Raw genomic sequence first — 19437 nt, forward strand, 5'->3', positions numbered from 1 at the left:
GAGTTTGAGATTGCTGTGAGCTGTGACGCCATGGCACTCTACCGAGGGTAACATAGTGAGACTCTGTCTCCCAAAACAAAAAAAAAAGCATTTAAACACCCTTATTTTAAAGTTGAAAATCTGAATTTAAACCGTGAATTTAAACATCTACATAAGTGTAGATGTTCCTTAACTTACATTGAACTTTTATCCCAATAAACTCATTGTAAAGCAAAAAAACAAAAAAAAATCTCAAGTTGGGGTCTATCTGTAATGCAAGGTTATTTGGCCCTAAAAAAGAATGGAATTTCCCACTGCATTAGTAACCCTTAAAAACATTATGAATTTTCATAGGTGATAGCCAGACACTAAGGGACAAATATTGTATTATTCCACTTATATGAGGTTGCTAGAAGGTAAATTCATAGAGGCAGAAAGTAGAATAGAGGTTTCTAAGGGCTATAGGGAGGAAGTCGTGTTTAATGTGTAGATATGTACTTTTTGTTTGGGATGATGAAAAACTTCTGGAATAGCCAGGCATTGTGGCAGGCGCCTGTAGACCCAGGTATTTGGGAGGCTAAGGCTAGAGAATCACTTAAGCCCAAGAATTTGAGGTTGCTGTGAGCTTCAGCACCATGGTACTTTACCAAGGGCAATATAATGAGACTCTGTCTCAAAAGAAAAAAAAAAAAAGTTCTGGAAATAGTGGGATGGTTACACAGCAGTGTGAATGTACTTAATTCCATTGAATTGTACACTGAAAATGATTAAAGTGCTAAATTATATGTTGTGTGCTTTTTTCCCCTGATCAAAAAATTTTAAAAGTGTGCTGCTATACTTGTAAAGAAATTAATATGAGAAACTCAAAGATGAACTGAGCTTCTGTAACAAATAGCATTAGCATTTTTCAGATAATTGATGGTAGTACAATAGGATAAATGTTATTTCTTAAAAAAAAAATATTTGGCCGAGCCAAGATAATTATTCTATAGGCTTGAAACATTCTCTGGAAACTTAATGTTTTGAGTCAAAATTGTAGGAAACAAAAACCACATAATTCTGGCTACACTAAAACCTATACATGTAGAACATTGAGATGTTGTGATATAGTTGGATCAGAATTCTGTGAGCTTAATTTCAATTGTTCATAAAACCCAAAGTCTGTACTGACTCACGTTCTTGTCATTTGTACTCACACAAATGTCCTATAGAACAAGCAGATCCCGGGAGGGAAAGGGAGCGCTGCCCTAGAATACCTTGAAACTGCGTCAGTAGGAAACTCTTCAGGCCCAGACCATCATCCTTTATCTATCTCCCTTTAAAGATGTAGTCCTGGCCGGGCGTTGTGGCGGGCGCCTGTAGTCCCAGCTGCTCGGGAGGCTGAGGCAAGGGAATCGCTTGAGCCCAGGAGTTGGAGTTTGCTGTGAGCTGTGTGAGGCTGCGGCACTCTACCGAGGGCCATAAAGTGAGACTCTGTCTCTACAAAAAAAAAAAAAAAAAAAAAATAAAGATGTAGTCCTGAGAATTATGCGAAGGTTGGTGGGGCTTTGACAAACATGGAAATGCCTTCTTCATCCATATTGTTGGAGAGAGTCATTATCTAGTGCATAGACACTGTGGGTTCCTTTATGATTTGAAATAACCGTTTTTCTTTCTTCTTTAATTTGATGAATGTAATATGTGACCTACATGTCTCTTTAAATATGTATTTGACAGTTTGTTAAAGAAATAGATAACGAGAAGAGAATGAGACTTCTGCAGTTTGTAACTGGAACCTGCCGATTACCAGTAGGGGGATTTGCTGATCTCATGGGTATGTATACAGGGTCACTTTTCCTATACAGAAAATTGTTTATCACGCTACTTTTAATAAACATGTGTACAACTTACCACAAAGATAGCCATTTTCTTAATTTGTCCCAGTTATTTATTTATTTATTTTTTTTTTGTAGAGACAGAGTCTCACTTTATGGCCCTCGGTAGAGTGCCGTGGCCTCACACAGCTCACAGCAACCTCCAACTCCTGGGCTTAAGCGATTCTCTTGCCTCAGCCTCCCGAGTAGCTGGGACTACAGGCGCCCACCACAACGCCCAGCTATTTTTTGGTTGCAGTTCAGCCGGGGCCGGGTTTGAACCTGCCACCCTCGGTATATGGGGCCGGCGCCTTACCGACTGAGCCACAGGTGCCGCCCAGTCCCAGTTATTTTTTATTTGTATAATAAAATCTCTGTAGAAATTTTTTTTGGCTTTTTTTGAAATTTCAGGTTAATGTGAGGGTATTAACAACTAGGTTACAGTGTTTGCATTTATCAGGTAGTCCCTCTGGTAACTGCGTCGCATACCCAAGAGTTGGGCAACATTGTGCCCATTAAGTAGGAGCATACCAATCCTCCTCTCTCTTCTGTAGAAATTTTTAATGCTCAGGCTGAACCCTACAGTTAAATTTAGTAGGATAACAGTCTTCTGTATGTAAATTTATTCATCCAGTCATTTGGCAAACAATTTTCGGTCTCCTATGAGTCATGTATGATTGATTTATTATGCTGTTTAATGATGTGCAAAGATGATTGTTCAATAGCAGAGCATTAAAATTTAGTTCAATTAGGTACTCTATTGTGTTTGAATCCACTCTTCCCTATTAGACTGGGAGCTTTTTTTTTTGAGACGTAGTCTCATTATGTCACCCTCGGTAGAGTGCTATGGTATCACAGCTCACAGCAAACTCAAACTCCTGTGGTGAAGCGATTCTCCCAAGCAGCTGGGACTATAGGTGCCCGGCACAATGCCTGGCTATGTTTTTTTTTTTTTTTTCAGTTGTTTAGCTGGCCGGAGCTGGGCTTGAACCTGCCACCCTTGGGCAGCACCATAACCACTGTGCTATGGGTGCCAAGCCTAGACTGGGAGCTTTTTTGAGATAGAGATCCATATTTTCTTCTTTTTATTTCTGACAACTGGCAGAGTTCTATTACATACTATATGTAATAATTGCTAATTAAAGTATGTGTTGTATTGACATGAATGACCATGAGAATATTGTGACTAAATAATAAATTTAAGTTATTTCTTTAATGCCAACATTATGCCAAGTACCATAGGAAAATACACAGAGCAGGGTGATCTCTAAGACTACTTTAGGTGAAGCAGAGAGGAAAACTAAACACGGGGTTTTATTTGTTGTTGTTTTTTGTTTTGTTTTGAGACAGAATCATACTCTTACTCCCCTGGGTAGAGTGCCATGGCATCATAGCTCACAGCTACCTCAAACTTGTGGGTTCAAGCCATCCTCTTGCCTCAACCTCCTAACTTAGTAACTGGGATTACAGGTGCCTGCTACAACACCATGCTAGTTTTTCTATTTGTAGTAGAGACAGGGTCTCGCTCTTGCTTAGGCTGGTCTGGAACTCCTGAGCTCAAGCAATCCACCTGCCTTCACCTCTCAGAGTGCTAGTATTATAGGCATGAGCCACCGGGCCCAGCTGTAAGCAGGTAATTTTGGATACAGTGTGTGGGAAACCAATTTAAAAAGACTTTAAAAGCCAGACCAAAAGAATTTTGGTATTACCCAGAAAGTATTGGAAGCTATGGAAATTTTGTGAAAAGAGGAAAACTTGCTGGCACCTTATTTTAGGATGATTTGATAAGAAGATAGAGTGTGGATTAAAAGATGGAGAGTACCTACAGATAGGAAGAAATCATTGCAACGATAAGAACCTGATCTTGGGCGGCGCCTGTGGCTCAAGGAGTAGGGCGCCGGTCCCATATGCCGTAGGTGGCGGGTTCAAACCCAGCCCCGGCCAAAAACCACAAAAAAAAAAAAAAAAAAAGAACCTGATCTTAAGAGATGGAAATGGAAATAGGAAAGAATGAAGAGATGCTAGAGAAGTTCCAAAGGTAGACACAGGAGAGAGCTTGATTGAAGTTTTTAAAAGGTGTAGCGTAGATAACTACCATGTTATAGAACATGGAGAAATGGAGAAGTTTCAGAGTGTAAAAAGCATGGTTAGTGATGTCAGGGGGGAAATGATGAATGACTTAGAACCTACTGAGTTTTAGTTCACTGCCAGAGAACCAAGTAGAAAACCCAAGGGGAGCAGTTGTAGAATAGTAATGATACATGTTAGAGGTTAGAGGAAAGAGAGAACGTTGAGTCATCAGAGCAGTTATATTTGGAGCTGTGAGAATTTACAATCTTATGCAGAAATAGAATATAGAGAGGAGTAGAAGGCTGATGCTTAGAAGCATCTATACATATGGATGAGACAGAAGTAGCTTGGAGGCCATCTTAAAGGAGATTACTAGAGAGTAAAAAGGAGAAATAAATAGTACAGTCTCTCAAATGCAACCTAGTAGTTTTTTCTCTTGTGCTACACAGAGGTCTCAGAAAGGTGATTCCTAAGTAAGTTTTTAGAGAGGCACCTTTGAGAATGCACTTTAGTTTTAAGAAGAGAGAGCATGTTGGTTTGGGAGGAAAAGAGCAGTGGTCAGAATGAGAAGAGAAATTGGTACAACTTCTCAGTGTACACTGAAAATCAGATGAATAGATAAGAAGTAGGATAGGCTGATGCAATGGCTCATGCCTATAATTCTACACTTTGAGAGGCCAAGCTGTGGGGATTACTTGAAGTCAGGAGTTTAAGACCAACCTGAGCAACATTGCAAGACTTCCTCCTTTATGAAAAATTATCTGGTAATGATGGTGTGCACCTATGGTCCCAGCTACTCAGGAGTTTGAGGCAGAAGGATTGCTTGAGCCCAGGAGTTGGAGGTTGCAGTGAGGCTATGATCACTCCATTGTATTCATGCTTGGGCAACAAAGTGAGACTCTGTCTCACAAAAAAAGAAGTAAGACTACTCTTGGAAATAACACTGGGGTTGAGTAAGGCTGTCTAAACACAAAAGGGGCCTGGCTCAGGCTTATAATCCTAGCACTCCTGGGAGGGTAAGGGAGATCCCTTCAGGCCAAGAGTTTGAGACTAGCCTGAATAACGTAGTAAGGCCCCAGTCTCTACAAAAATTAACTGGAGAAACAGTGAGATTATGGGATTATAGAATTTTAGAAGCCAATTAGTTTATTAGTTGTTTGTCTTCTTTTTACTTTCATTTTTGTTTCTGTATATTTTTATTTTTACTTTTTGACTCAGTTTATTTAGAGATGAGCTTGGCCAGTCTGGTCAAAGATATGAGCCAGAACTATGTCAGGAGCAAAGGGCAATAATACTTTTTAAAATGTCAATAGTAAGTTTTCCTTCAATTGAAACAATTTGGATTTTTTTTTAATTTTCCATTTGTTTTTTATTTATATACATTTAGACTGTATAATCAGCATTGAAAAATAAACAAATAGGCTCAGCACCTGTGGCTCGAGCAGCTAAAGCACCAGCCACATACACTTGAGCTGGTTGCTTCAAATCCAGCCAGGGCCTGCCAAACAACAATGACAACTGCAACCAAAAAAATAGCCGGGCATTGTGGCGGGTGCCTGTAGTCCCAGCTACTTGGGAGGTGGAGGTAGGACAATCGCTTGAGCCCAGGAGTTGGAGGTTGCTTTGAGCTGTGATGCCATGGCACTCTACCCAGAGCAACAGCTTGAGACTCTGTGTCAAAAAAAAGAAAAATAAACAAATGAAAAAGATAAGAAATAATCAACTTAAATATATATGATGAGAAAAAGAAGGAAATATACTAAATAAAGTAGGGACAGTACACCTCCCAAAATAAATTATATATTTGTGAAAATGGAGAAAAATGAAGTACATTTTAAAAGTATTGTATCAAAATACATCTCCTGAAATCCCACAATAGGCCAACTCTCTGGTATGTAAAAAGGCCTCAGAGACCACATTTGAAAGGTGGGTGAAAATGGGAACGTAAGTGCTGCAAGAGTCTACATAGCAATTGTGTGGTTTAAGGGCATTGTTAGAGTAAGATTGAAAACAGACAAACTAAATATAATTTTAGTATATATTTCTTCAAACTCGAACTTCTTTCAGTGTATACTGAGAAGTTGTATGAGGTCTCAAACTATTTTCTATATCCTTAGATTTTTTACTTCTGAAAATAATTCAGTGTTGATGAAATAACAAAGTGTTACCAATTTATATTTGTACTAGTTTTAGTCCGGTAGGACATGAGAAAATTCTCAGTGCCTCACAGTGTTGCAGAACATTTAGAGTACCTGGTTCTTCTAATTAAATAATCCACTACCAGGCGGCGCCTGTGGCTCAGTTGGTAAGGCGCCGGCCCCATATACCGAGGGTGGCGGGTTCAGCCAACTCCAAACCCGGCCCCGGCCAAACTGCAACCAAAAAATAGCTGGGCGTTACGGCGGGCGCCTGTAGTCCCAGCTACTCGGGAGGCTGAGGCAAGAGAATCGCTTCAGCCCAGGGTTGGAGGTTGCTGTGAGCTGTATGAGGCCACGGCACTCTACCAAGGGCCATAAAGTGAGACTCTGTCTCTACAAAAAAAAAAATAATAATAAATAATCCACTACCAATTATTATGATGCAGGTAAATGCTTCCTAGGGAGCAGTAATGACCTTCTAGAAAACCATTGCCTTCAGCAGTGCCCATACCTCAGTGAGTAGGGTGCCAGCCATGTACACCAAGGCTGCCAGGTTCAAACCCAGCCCGGGCCAGCTAAACAACGACAACTGCAATAAAAAAATAGCCAGTCGGGCGGCGCCTGTGGCTCAAAGGGGAAGGGCACCGGTCCCATATGCTGGAGGTGGCGGGTTCAAACCCAGCCCTGGCCAAAAACCACACACACACAAAATAAATAAATAAATAAATAAATAAATAAATAAAGGATGATAAGCTTTTTAAAAAAAAAAAATAGCCAGTCATCATGGCAGGTGCATGTAGTCCCAGCTACTTGACAGGCTGAGGTAAGAGAATTGTTTAAGCCCAAGAGTTGGAAGTTGCTGTGAGCTGTGACACCATGGATCTCTACCCAGGGCAACAGCTTGAGACTGTGCCTCAAAAAAAAAAAAAAAGAAAAGGGGTGGCACCTGTGGCTCAAAGGGGTAGAGCGCCAGTCCCATATGCTAGAGGTGGTGGGTTCAAATTCAACCCTGGCCAAAAACCACAAAAAAAAAAAAAAAAAAGGAAAATAAACCATTGCTTTGTGATCACTATTCACAGCTATCTCCAGCAGAAGGTAAATAAGAGATGAACTGGGATATGGGTGTGTGTATAATGGTATGCCCTATAGGACCTATAAAATAAAGCATTATTAATATTGAATTCACTATGATGTTTGTTTCATAAAGTTTTAACAATTATGCATTTAAATCAAGTATTATATAAGACAGTAGATTGTAGTTTCCTTCTTGTACTTAAAACTACTAAAATTAAGCTTTTTGTGTGTTCTTATGTAAGCTATTATTAATCACAACCAGGTATTATTTTGCATTTTCTCCTGTTGGGCCTACATCAACCAAATGGTTCTCAAACTTTAGCAATGGGGTGGCGCCTATGGCTCAGTGAGTAGTGTGCCAGCCCCATATACTGAGAGTGGCAGGTTCAAACCTGGCCCTGGCCAAACTGCAACAAAAATATAGCCAGGCACTGGGACGGGCGCCTGTAGTCCCAGCTACTCAGGAGGCTGAGGCAAGAGAATCGCCTAAGCCCAAGAGCTGGAGGTTGCTGTGAGCTGTGACGCCAAACTGTCTCAAAATAAAAAACTTTGGCAATCATCAGAATCACCTAGAAGCTTGTTAAAACATACATTGCTGAGCCCCACTTGTAGAATGTCTGATGCAGTAGGTTGAGATGTATACAGGCCGCATGGATTTGGGATTCTTACAAGTTCCCTGGTGATACTGATGCTGCTGGATTGGGGAGCACATTTTGAGAACTATTACACTAACTGGCTGTTTATGATTTCATTGTGTTTTAGGGAGCAATGGACCACAGAAATTCTGCATTGAAAAAGTTGGGAAAGAAAACTGGTTACCCAGAAGTCATACTTGGTAAGTAAAATCAAAAAGAATAAAGAGAATAGCCTTTTTCTAGTTATCTTGTAGCTATTTAAAGCCTGTTAGAAATTAGAAATGAAATATTTTCTTCATGGTATTGAATTTTTATTTAATAGATTTAGTGGTGGGGGACCCCACTGGCAATTTTTTGTCCCTCACCCTGTGTCCACTCTTCCTCCTTATGAGCCATTATTGTCCATTGTACTACCCTGTGTGCCCTTGTATAGCTGTAGATTAGCTCCTGTTTATAAGCAAGAACATGTGGTGTTTATTTTTCTGTTCCTGATTTAGTTCACTTAGAATAATTGCCTCCATACACTGTTTTCAACTTTATTGAGGTATTAGTTATGTATCATAAAATTTACCCATTTTAATTTAATGATATTTAGTAGATTTACAGAGCAGTACAACCATCATCGTAATCCTGTTTTAGAACACTTTCTTCCCCCTTAAATTATCCTTTATGGCCATTTGCAGTCAATCCTCTTGCTCACCTCTGAATTTTTTAAAACCGTGAGATTTAGAATTCTTTTAACTTTTTTCAGAAGGCAGGAAAAGAAATCAAAGTTAGGAGACCTACTTTCTAATGTAGTGACCATTATTGTTTTTTTATTAAATCATAAACACATTGATCATGTATACATTAATGCATTTATGGAGTACAATGTGCTGATTTCATACAGAATTAGGAACGCTTACATCACACCGATTAATATATACCTCATCTTGGGCAGTGCCTGTGGCTCAGTGAGTAGGGCACCAGCCCCATGTACCGAGAGTGGCTGGCTCAAAACCGGCCCTGGCCAAACTGCAACCAAAAAGTAGCCAGGCAGCTCGGCACCTGTGGCTCAAGCGGCTAAGGTGCCAGCCACATAGACCTGAACTGGTGGGTTCGAATACAGCCGGGGCCACCAAACAACAATGACAGTTGCAACCAAAAAACAGCCAGGCGTCATGGCAGGTGCCTGTAGTCCCAACTACTTGGGAGGCAGAGGCAGGAGAATCGCTTGAGCCCAGGAGTTTGAGATTGCTGTGAGCTGTGATGCTACAGCACTCTACCCAGGGCAACAGCTTGAAACTCTGTCTCAAAAAAAAAAAAAAAATAGCCAGGTATAGTGGCAGACACCATAGTCCCAGCTACTTGGGAGGCTGAGGCAAGAGAATCACCTATTCCCAAGAGCTAGAGGTTGCTGTGAGCTGTGACGCAACGACACTCTACACGACACTCTACCGAGGGCTACAAAGTGAGACAATGTCTCTTAAAAAAATAAAAAAAATAAAAAAATATATATATGTATGTATATATACATATGTATATGTGTGTGTGTATATATATACACCTCATCTCGTTTACTTTTTTTTTTTTTTTGAGACAGAGTCTCACTATGTTGCCCTCAGTAGAGTGCCATGGTTGTCAAGCTCACAGCAACCTCAAACTCTTGGACTTAAGCAATTCTCTTACCTCAGCCTCCCAAGTAGCTGGGACTACAGGCACCTGCCATAATACCCGGCTATTTTTTTGTCGCAGTTGTCATTGTTGTTTAGCTGGCCCAGGCCGGGTTTGAACCCACCAGCCTCAGTGCATGTAGCTGGCGCCATAACCACTGTGCTTGGGTGCCTACTCTATTTTCTCATTTTTAATGTAGTTTAATCACATTTCCAAAAATGTACAAAACTAAAAACCAACCGTAATACTATCTCAAATACAGTAATATGTTGGAATTCAACTTAATGCATCAATATTTGAACTTTATTTTGTGGGATATATTTCAGTAGTCATATATTCTTGCTGAATATTCCTTTTTTTCTCCCCATTCAACGTTTTCATTTTTTGTCTATTCCTTTATGTTTTATTTATTTATTTATTTATTTTTTTGCGGTTTTTGGCCAGAGCTGAGTTTGAACCCACCACCTCCAGCATATGGGGCCGGCGCCTTACTCCTTTGAGCCACAGGTGCCGCCCTTTCCTTTATGTTTTTATATATACATATGTTGTTTTTTAAAATAACACTTATTATTTTTTTTAACTGTTTATTTAATCTCTTTCCACTTATCCTGGCAGGTTCAATCCTCCCCTGCCTCCCAGACAATATTCACAAAGCATATTTTTTTGAGACAGGATCTCACTGTCACCCAGACTAGAGTATAGTGGTATCCTCAAAGATCACTGCAACCTCAAACTCCTGGACTTAACCTCCTGCCTTAGCCTCCTGAGTAGCTGGGACTATAGGCTTAATTTTTATACTATTTATATTTTTATACTGGCTAATTTTTATACTTTTTTATAGAGTCAGGAAATCATTCTTTCTCAGTCCAGTCTCAAGCCCCTGGCCTCAAGTGATCCTTCCGCCTCGACCTCCCAAAGTGCTGGTATTACACATGTGAGCCACCTTGCACAGCCTCTCACTTTTATTGTTATATAATTCACATACCATAATAGCTACCCTCTCGAAGTGTGCAATTCAGTGGTTTTTAGTGTATTCACAAGGTTGTGCAACCATCACCAAGGCCAGAACCTATTTTTCCTCCTGAAAAGAAACCCTGTAGTGGTCAATCTGTCTTCATCCCTGGGGCAGCCCTTGCTTGTCACCAATCTGTTTTATCTGTCTATGAATCTTCCTATTCTGGACACTTCATATCAAGGGAATCAGAATATGTAGCCCTTTGTGTCTACCTTTTACTTAGTATGTTTTCAAGGTTCATCCATAGTTCAGCATATATCAGTATTTCATCCTTTTTTAAAATTAACTTTTAAGGCCAGGTGCGGGGACTCAGACCTGTAATCCTAGCACTCTGGGAGATCAAGGTGGGTGGATTGCCTGAGCTCACAGGTTTGAGACCAGCCTGAGCAAACGTAAGACCCAATCTTAAAAATAGCCGGGTGTTGTGGTGGATCCCTGTAGTCCCAGCTACTTGGGAGGCTGACGCAAGAGAATCACTTGAGCCCAAGAGTTTGAGGTTGCTATAAATTATGATGCCATGGCACTCTACTGAGGGAGACAAAGTGAGACTCTCTCTCAAAAAAAAAAATAAATAAAATAGAATAAAATTAATTTTGGCTAGGTGCGGTGGCTCATGCCTGTGATCCTAGCAATCTGGAAGGCCAAGATGGGTATATTGCTTGAGCTCACAAGTTCAAGACCAGCCTGAGCAAAAGCAAGACCTGTTTCTACTAAAAATAAAAACTTAGGGAAGTGGATCGCTTGAGCCCAAGTTGGAGGTTGCTGATTTACTCTTAGGTTTTATAGCTATGACACCACCACACTCTACCCAGGCGACAACTCGAGACTCTGTCTCAAAAAAAAAAAAAAAAACAACTTTTAAATTAACTTTTAATTGTGGCAAAATATACATACCATAGAATTTGCCATTTTTGAGTGTGTACAGTACTGTCATTAAGTACATTCACATTGTTATGCAACCATCACCACCATCCATTGCCAAAACTTTTTTTCAACTTCTAAAATTGAAACAGTACCCATTAAAATAAATAGTAACACATCATTATGCTCTTTCCCTAGCTTCAGGCACCCACCATTCTACTTCATATGTCTATGATGTTTCAGTGCCTTAACTACTTCTTGAGTATGGGATCATACTTTGTCCTTTAGTGACTGGCTCATTACACTTAGAATAATGTCTTCAAGGTTCATCCATGTTATAGCATGTATCAGCATTTTCTTTCTTTTTGAGGCTGAATAATTCTCAATTGTATGGATATATCACATTTTGTTTATCCATTCATCTGCTCATGGACACTTGGGTTGTTTCTCTCTTCTGGCTATTTTGAATGCTGCTGCTATAAGCAGGTGTCCAAGTATTTATTTGTGTCCCTCCTTTCAATTCATTTGGATATATACCCAGAAGTGGACTTGCTGGATCCTGTGGTACTTCTACTTTTAACATTTTGGGAAGTTGCTATGCTATTTTCCATAATGACTTAGCAGTTTACCTCCTTCCCACCAGCAATACAGAGGGGCTCCAATTTCTCCACATCCTTGTCAACTCTTATTTTCTTTCTTTCTTTTTTTTTTTTTATAGTAGCCATCCTAATCAATGTAAAATGGTATCTCATTGTGGTTTTTATTTGAATTTGTCCAGTGACTAATGATGTTGAACATCTTTTCATGTGCATAATTGGCCATTTGTTTATCTTCTTTGGAGAAATGTAAATCCTTTGCTCATTTTTAATTGTTGACTTGTAAGAGTTCTTTACATATTTTGGATATCAGTCATTTATCAGATACGATTTACAAACACTTTTTCCCAATTTGTGGGTTGTCTTTCACTTTCTTAATGGTATCCTTTGAAGCACAGAAGCTGAATTTTGATGAAGTGTGTCTTTTTTGTTGCTTATGGATTTGATATCATTTCTAAGAAATCATTGCTTAACTAAAGGTTACAAGGATTTACTCTTAGGTTTTATTTTAACAGTTTTATAGTATTAGCTCTTAATATTTAGGTCTGTGATCCATTATGAGTCTGTTTTTGTGCATGGTTATGAGGTGAGAGTCTGGCTTCCTTTTCTTTACACCCAGGTATCCATTTGCCTCAGCATCATTTGTTGAATGGACTATTCTTTTCTCCATTGAATGGTCTTGGCACCATTGTTGAAAATCAATTCACCTTAAATATATGGATTTTTTTGCAGATTCTTGACTTTGTCCTCTTGATCTACATGTCTGTCCTTAATGATAGTACCTCATTGCCTTGATTATTGTAACTTTTTCGTAGGTGTTAAAGTTAGGCAGCGTATATCCAACAACTTTTTAGGGTTGTTCTGGTTATTATAGGCCCCTTGGATTTCCATATGAATTTTAGGATCAGCTTGTCCATTTCCGCACAATGTTCAGCTGGGATTTTGATAATAGACTGCTTTGAATCAGTAGATCAATTTTGGGAGTATTTCTACCCTAATAGTATGAAGTCTTCTGATCCATGAACATAGGATGTCTTCCCATTTATTTAGGTTGTCTTCATTTTAACAATGTTTTATACTTTCCATTGTATAAGTCTTAACACTTCTTTTGTTAAATTTATTATGTATTTTACCCTCTTCGATACTGTTGTAAATGGAAGTATTTTCTTAATCTCATTTCAGATTGCTCATTATTACTATTTAGAAATACATTGATATTAGATACTTTTTTTTTTTTTTAGACAGAGCCTCAATATCTTGTCCTCAGTAGAGTGCTAATGTGTCTCAGCTCACAGCAACCTCAAACTTCTGGGCTTAAGCGATTCTCTTGCCTCAGCCTCCCAAGTAGCAGGGACTACAGGCGCCCACCACAATGCCCAGCTATTTTGTTGTTGTTGTTGCAGTTGTCATCATTTTTTTAGCTGGCCCAGGCTGGGTTTGAACCCGCCAGCCATGGTGTATGTGGCCAGCACCCTACCCACTGAGCTACTGGTGTTGCCTAAGATTCTGTTTTAATTTGCCATTACTAACAAAGTCATAATTATAGGTTCACAATTATGTTACAGTCAGCTGCAGAACTGATACTTGAACCCAGCTGTGTGGCTTTAAATCCAGTGTTGCTATATACTACACTACCTATTTGATTCTTTGTAAATTTCTTTTTCACAAACTAACAATTTTTACTTTTAGCTTTAACCGCCTAGACTTGCCACCATACAAGAGCTACGAGCAACTGAAGGAAAAGCTTTTGTTTGCCATTGAAGAAACAGAAGGATTTGGACAAGAATAACTTCTGAGAATTTGCACCGTGAAAGGACGAAAAGTTATTTGCAGTATTTGTCCTTTTCCTTCTCTGCCTGTTGCACATCTAGTTGTAAAATTGGACTATGACTGTTTAGAGAGTTATCTGAGTGTAAGTAAATTAATGTTATCATTGAGATTTATCTCCCATTGATTCTGGATTTGTACTCTGCATTTCCAGAAATCAGATCTGCACATGACTAGTCAAAACCTTACTTAATCAAGATTTAACACAGCAATGAAATCTGCCTTGTCTTATTCCACTAGACTAGATTATTTCCTTAACGATTTCGTATATATGTCAAAAGCCTCACCTTGGGAGTAGGTTTTTTCTTTTAGAAATTCTGCAGATATGCAGCCAAGTCCCTTGGTAACTGCATTATACAAGATTTTCCTATTAAGCCTCTTTGTGGTAAGAGGTTTTGAAGTGCAAGTTCATCCCAGCTTCTGGGGTTATGAGCAGATTTCTGGCTTGTGCTCTCCCTCTCATTTCAGCCTGGCTTGACTGTTGTTTTTCCTTTGTGGAGCATGAATCTATGCATTTCCTGGAAGTGATGCAAGACTCTTGCATCTTTCTACAAGGTAGTTTTGTCAATTTGAATACAGAGAAAAGTTGGTCCCAGTTTGCAAATGACTATACCTCTTTTCATTTGGAAATGAAACTTTACAAACAATATTTTACACTGTGGTTCCTTCACTGTTGTTTTTAAAAAGGTAACCTAGAATTGGAATTAATTTAGCTGAATTCATCTAAGGCTATTATTGATGACTTTTGTATGTTCCTTTTCTACATAATTGGAGCTTCATAATTTTATCATAATCCAACACCTTCAGCTATATTTAATTATTGCTAAAGAGTTCAGGTTTGTAACGGAGTGCTTTCTAAATCAAATAGAAATCAGTGAAACAGTTTCTGAAATCACATTTTCATTTGGGAAGGAGAGCTGTAATACTGTCTAAAAAGAAAGAAGGGAAGATAACTATTAACCACAGAAATTTATCCCCCGTATAATTAAAAGTCTTCAAATTTACTATTTCTCTAATATATGTTGTAGTAGTCATTTCCATTCTTTACATTGTCCTGAAATGGATTGATATTCCTCATCTGACATAAAAATTTTAGTAAGTTTTCCCTAAAAATTTTAGTAAGTTTTCCATTTTTCTCATGACTATTTTAGACTGCTCCAGTAGTAACCAATTAATGCACTTTGAATTTTCTCTGTAGTTAATTCTTTTCACTTGGCCTAGCTTAGACTGTCAAGATGGCTGCTGTTATACATTTGACTTTATGGGCAGTAGGATGAAGCCTAAGCTAGCTCAGTCCCTATTATAGGTGAACCCGAGGACAGCCTCAAAACTTATTAACAGGGACTTTGCCATGTTTCCATAGCATAGCATGAACACATAGCATTAAGCCAAGAATAAGCAAAAAGTAGCAGACCCCTGCTTCCTTAAGAAAAAGAAGTTTTTGTTCCTAAATGCTCTTCCTATTTACATCCTGGCACAATAAAAACATATTTTTTTAAACTTGTTTATCTGTACTCTAAGACACTGCCATCAAAGCAGAAACTTAGATTAATGATAAGACTGCCTCATCAAGAAATTGTCAGGCAAGGGGGGGATTAAGCTCTCCCCAGCCCTATATTTGTTTATCTCATACCCCAGGAAACATGTGATCTGTAAATGCCCTAGTTGTTTCCAAAGTAGGGACTCTGCCCTTTTGTTGGTAGGGAAAAAAACTGCTATTGCTTTGTCTTACAGAGCGAATGTTTGCCAACTATCCATTCATTATATGTAAGTCTGAACTTTGGTAATACAGGCTATGAAAATTAAGCCTTCTATTAAAGACTTCCTATTGAGGTGAACTCTAAAACTAAAGCATAGTTACATACAATATTTACTAGAGACATATATGAGATTAAATTAAGAGATAATGTTAAGAAAATAGACTTTTTTGGTTCTACATAATGCTTCATGATTCATTTAGGGACCTAGAAATATTGTGTGAAAATGTATAAATATCACCCAAAAGGCTTTCTGCCCTATATTTTTAAAATACAGAATAGTTATATTTGAAGTAGCCCTGGCCCTAGTTGTATAGGGCTTGGCTATTTAATATTTTTATGGAAGAAATGTTTAGTTCTGGAAAAGGCAAATGCTTGTATATATTTTTGCAGCCTGGGATCTCCCTACTCCATTTCTTCCTTTAATTTAAGTGGCCACATGTATATGTCTTCCCTGTTGTGTTAGAAAAATGGGGGCTGGTTATCCTAAGAATCAGAGGTTATAGAAAAATACTGCAAATAGACAGCAGACGTAAATATTACCAGATGTTACCTTAAATTTTGGTCCAAATTGAATATTTGGAAATAGATTTATTAAGTGTTTAATTAGAGCTTTTTTAAACTAAATTGCTTTTAGAATCCTTTCTCCTTGTATGCATTGTAAATGCTAATAAATCCTGTTAATTTTTTTTTTTTTACCGCATGTTATGTTGAAATAAAAAGAAAATGAGCAATTGACTTATTCTTCTGCTCTTTGGGGGGTAAGGGTTGGAGAAAGCAGCATTCCACAGCTTGGTCAGGAGAGAAGGCCCTCAGTTGTTTCATCAAAAAGTTTGTAATAAGGGCGGCGCCTGTGGCTCAGTGAGTAGGGCGCCGGCCCCATATGCCGAGGGTGGCGGGTTCAAACCCAGCCCCAGCCAAACTGCAACAACAACAAAAAAAAAAGTTTGTAATAATGCATTCCCACTCTTTTATCATTCGTTGTATGTCAAAGAACTAAAGAATCTTATTTCAGGCTCAGTGCCCGTAGCACAGTGGTTACAGCGCCAGCCACATACACCAAGGCTGGCAGGTTCAAACCCAGCCTTGGCCAACTAAGCAACAATGACAACTGCAACCAAAGAAAAAAAAAAAATAGCTGGGCATTGTGCCAGGCACCTGTAGTCCCAGCTACTTGGGAGGCTGAGGCGAGAGAATCGCTTGAGCCTAAGAGTTTGAGGTTGCTGTGAGCTGTGATATCACGGCACTCTACCAAGGGCAACATAGTAAAAAAAAATTTCATTTCATAAGGCTTACAATAACTCTGTTTTAAATCAAGTGCTTTTATAAAGTTCCCTCTAGAGTTGTCTCACTTTTGCATTTCCTTAAATGATGTAAGACTGTTTATATTTAAAAGCTTTTGGTCCCTCATTTGCATATTTCTCTGCTAGTCTTTGGTAAGAAGGTGGTGTTGTCTCCCCACAACCCCCCACAGAAAAGACTGAAGTCATACAGACTTCTGCCTCTCTGCTTTTATAAGTGGCAAGGTACAGCCTGTCCTGTGGCATGTATAGAAATAAACCAGAATGATCTCTACTCAGATTAGATTAAATTCAGTGCTTATGTTGAAGATGAAGACATCTATAAGGGCCACTGACAATAGGGCCTCCATCTGAATTGCTTTTCTGAGAAATTAAAAGTACTCTAAGACAGGACCCCAGCCATGACTGTGAGTAGAGAACCACCCTAGCTACCTACTGTTCTCTCTTCAGCTCACCTGCTTAAAAGTTTCAGTAGACCTTTTTCTTAGTAGGAAATTCAGATGATCATGCTCTCATTTAAGACAGAACCAGTGGAGAAAGGCTAAGGGAAATAGAATTTAATATGCTGATCTAATAGTGACTGGAGAACAGAAACTGCGGGCCTCTCCCAGGTCATGAGTTGTATGTAGACCCTGTCCTATTTTATCCCCCATAAGCAGCCAGCTAGGAAACTCTACCTTAATTGTGGCTAAGAAAAAAGGTAAAGATACACCACTACTGCCCCAAGCATGAAGAAATCTATTGGGAATAAGTAAATCATCTTTTTCTTTTTTCTTTCTTTCTTCCTTTTTTGAGACAAGAGTCTCTGTTGCCCCAGTTAGAGTGCCGTGGTGTCAGGTTAGCTCACAGCAACCTCAGACTCCTGGGTTCAAGTGATCCTCCTGCCTCAGACTCCCAAGTAGCTGGGACTACAGGCGCCTGCCACAATGGCTGGCTACTTCTTCTATTTTTAGTAGAGCTGGGGTCTGGCTTTTGCTCAGGTTGGTCTCAAACTCCTGCACTCAAGGGATCCTCCCACCATGGCCTCCCAGAGTGCTAGGATTGCAGGCATCAGCTACTGTGCCTAGATAGGTAATTGTTCTTACTGACCATTGGCTCTCCAACCCAAAACTTAGCATCAAAATGTGGGTTCAGCTGTGGCTGACTGGTTACTGTTCTCTAGACTTTTAAGAATGCCTCACATTGGGTGGCACCTGTGGCTCAGTCGGTAAGGCGCCGGCCCCATATACCGAGGGTGGCCGGTTCAAACCCGACCCCGGCCGAACTGCAACAACAACAACAAAAAAAATAGTCGGGTGTTGTGGCGGGTGCCTGTAGTCCCAGCTACTCGGGAGGCTGAGGCAAGAGAATTGCTTAAGCCCAGGTATTGGAGGTTGCTGTGAGCTGTGTGATGCCATGGCACTCTACCGAGGGCCATAAAGTGAAACTCTGTCTCTACAAAAAAAAAAAAAAGAATGCTCACATTGTGTAAACTCCATAGCAGAAGCTGCTGTCATTCCCAGGCCATACTCAGTTGTCAATGCCAAGGTGTTTTGTAGTTCTCTTTTGTGATCAGGACATTTGCTGAGTAGAGCCAGGGGAATCTTCTGGTTGGCAAGGAGAGGACACCCACAAAGATGATGTTGGTCCCTCAGCAACAGGGTCCTATTGAGCAAAGAGTAACTATGGACAGTAAGATTTCCTCAAAGCACCCCACAGGGAAGGACCTTGAGAATTTGCAGTCATACTTGCAGATGACTAAAAATAGCCATACTGTTATTTTTCCTAATTCCTTAGATCTGTTCTTGATTATTCATCTTCCCTATCACAGCAACCAATACCATACCCATATTCACTTAGTAACAAAACAACCATCAGCATTTACCAGTATGTGCCTGAGATGGATAGGTATTCTACGTGCACTGTCATTAAGTCTTCTAGCTACTGAGGAATGATTATCTCCATTTTACAGTTTAGGAAAAGAGAGGCTCAAAGCGATTGAATAACATGTTGCTATTAATTGGCAAGAGTACAAATTGGAAGTCAGAATTGTTTGACTCCCAAGCCTGTTAGCTTAAACAATTTGCTGTACTGTTACAAACTACAACCCTAGAAGTCTTTCATAACTAATTTACCATGTTATCAAAACTAATAAATTAACATTGGTTAAAAAAAATTGTAAACTGCAGCACTTATTCCGATTTTTCCACCAGTTTTTCCACTGATGTTTTTCTTTTTCCGTAGTTTCTCCAATATGTGACAGTTTATCATTTATTCCTTGTCTTTCATGACCTTGAGATTTTTGAAGGGTACTGTACCTTGTAGAATATCCTCAAATTGGCTTGGCACCTGTAGCTCAAGTGTTTAGGGCACCAACCACATACATTGGAGCTGGAGGGTTCGAATCCAGCCTGGGCCTGCCAAACAACGATGAACAACTACAACAACAACAAAAAAAAATGCCGGTTGTTGTGGCAGGCGCCTGTAGTCCCAGCTACTTGGGAGGCTGAGGCAAGAGAATCACTTAAGCTGAGGAGTTGGGAAGTTGCTGTGAACTGTGACGCCACAGCACTCTACCCAGGGGTACAGCTTGAGACTGTCTCAAAAAAAAGAAAAAATCCTCAAATTGGGTTTAGTTTTCTACGGTGAAGACTAGATTTTTGTGAAAAATACCACGGAGGTGATGAACCCTTTGAGAC

At 39.5% G+C, this 19437-nt stretch overlaps 1 protein-coding gene across 7 annotated transcripts in view; it reads left to right on the plus strand.

Moving 5' to 3' along the window:
* Positions 1 to 16196, plus strand: part of ITCH (itchy E3 ubiquitin protein ligase) — a 137648-nt gene extending 121452 nt beyond the window's left edge. For all 7 annotated transcript variants that reach the window (XM_053574385.1, XM_053574380.1, XM_053574386.1 and 4 more), the window contains 3 exons: positions 1696 to 1792; positions 7877 to 7949; positions 13564 to 16196. In XM_053574385.1, the coding sequence (XP_053430360.1) occupies positions 1696 to 1792; positions 7877 to 7949; positions 13564 to 13663 (270 nt within the window). In that variant the 3' untranslated portion in view covers positions 13664 to 16196. The remainder of the gene's footprint in view (positions 1 to 1695; positions 1793 to 7876; positions 7950 to 13563) is intronic.
* The last annotated feature ends 3241 nt before the right edge of the window (positions 16197 to 19437 follow it).

This window comes from Nycticebus coucang, chromosome 21, assembly GCF_027406575.1.
Source record: "Nycticebus coucang isolate mNycCou1 chromosome 21, mNycCou1.pri, whole genome shotgun sequence".
Classification (NCBI taxonomy): Eukaryota; Metazoa; Chordata; class Mammalia; order Primates; family Lorisidae; genus Nycticebus; species Nycticebus coucang.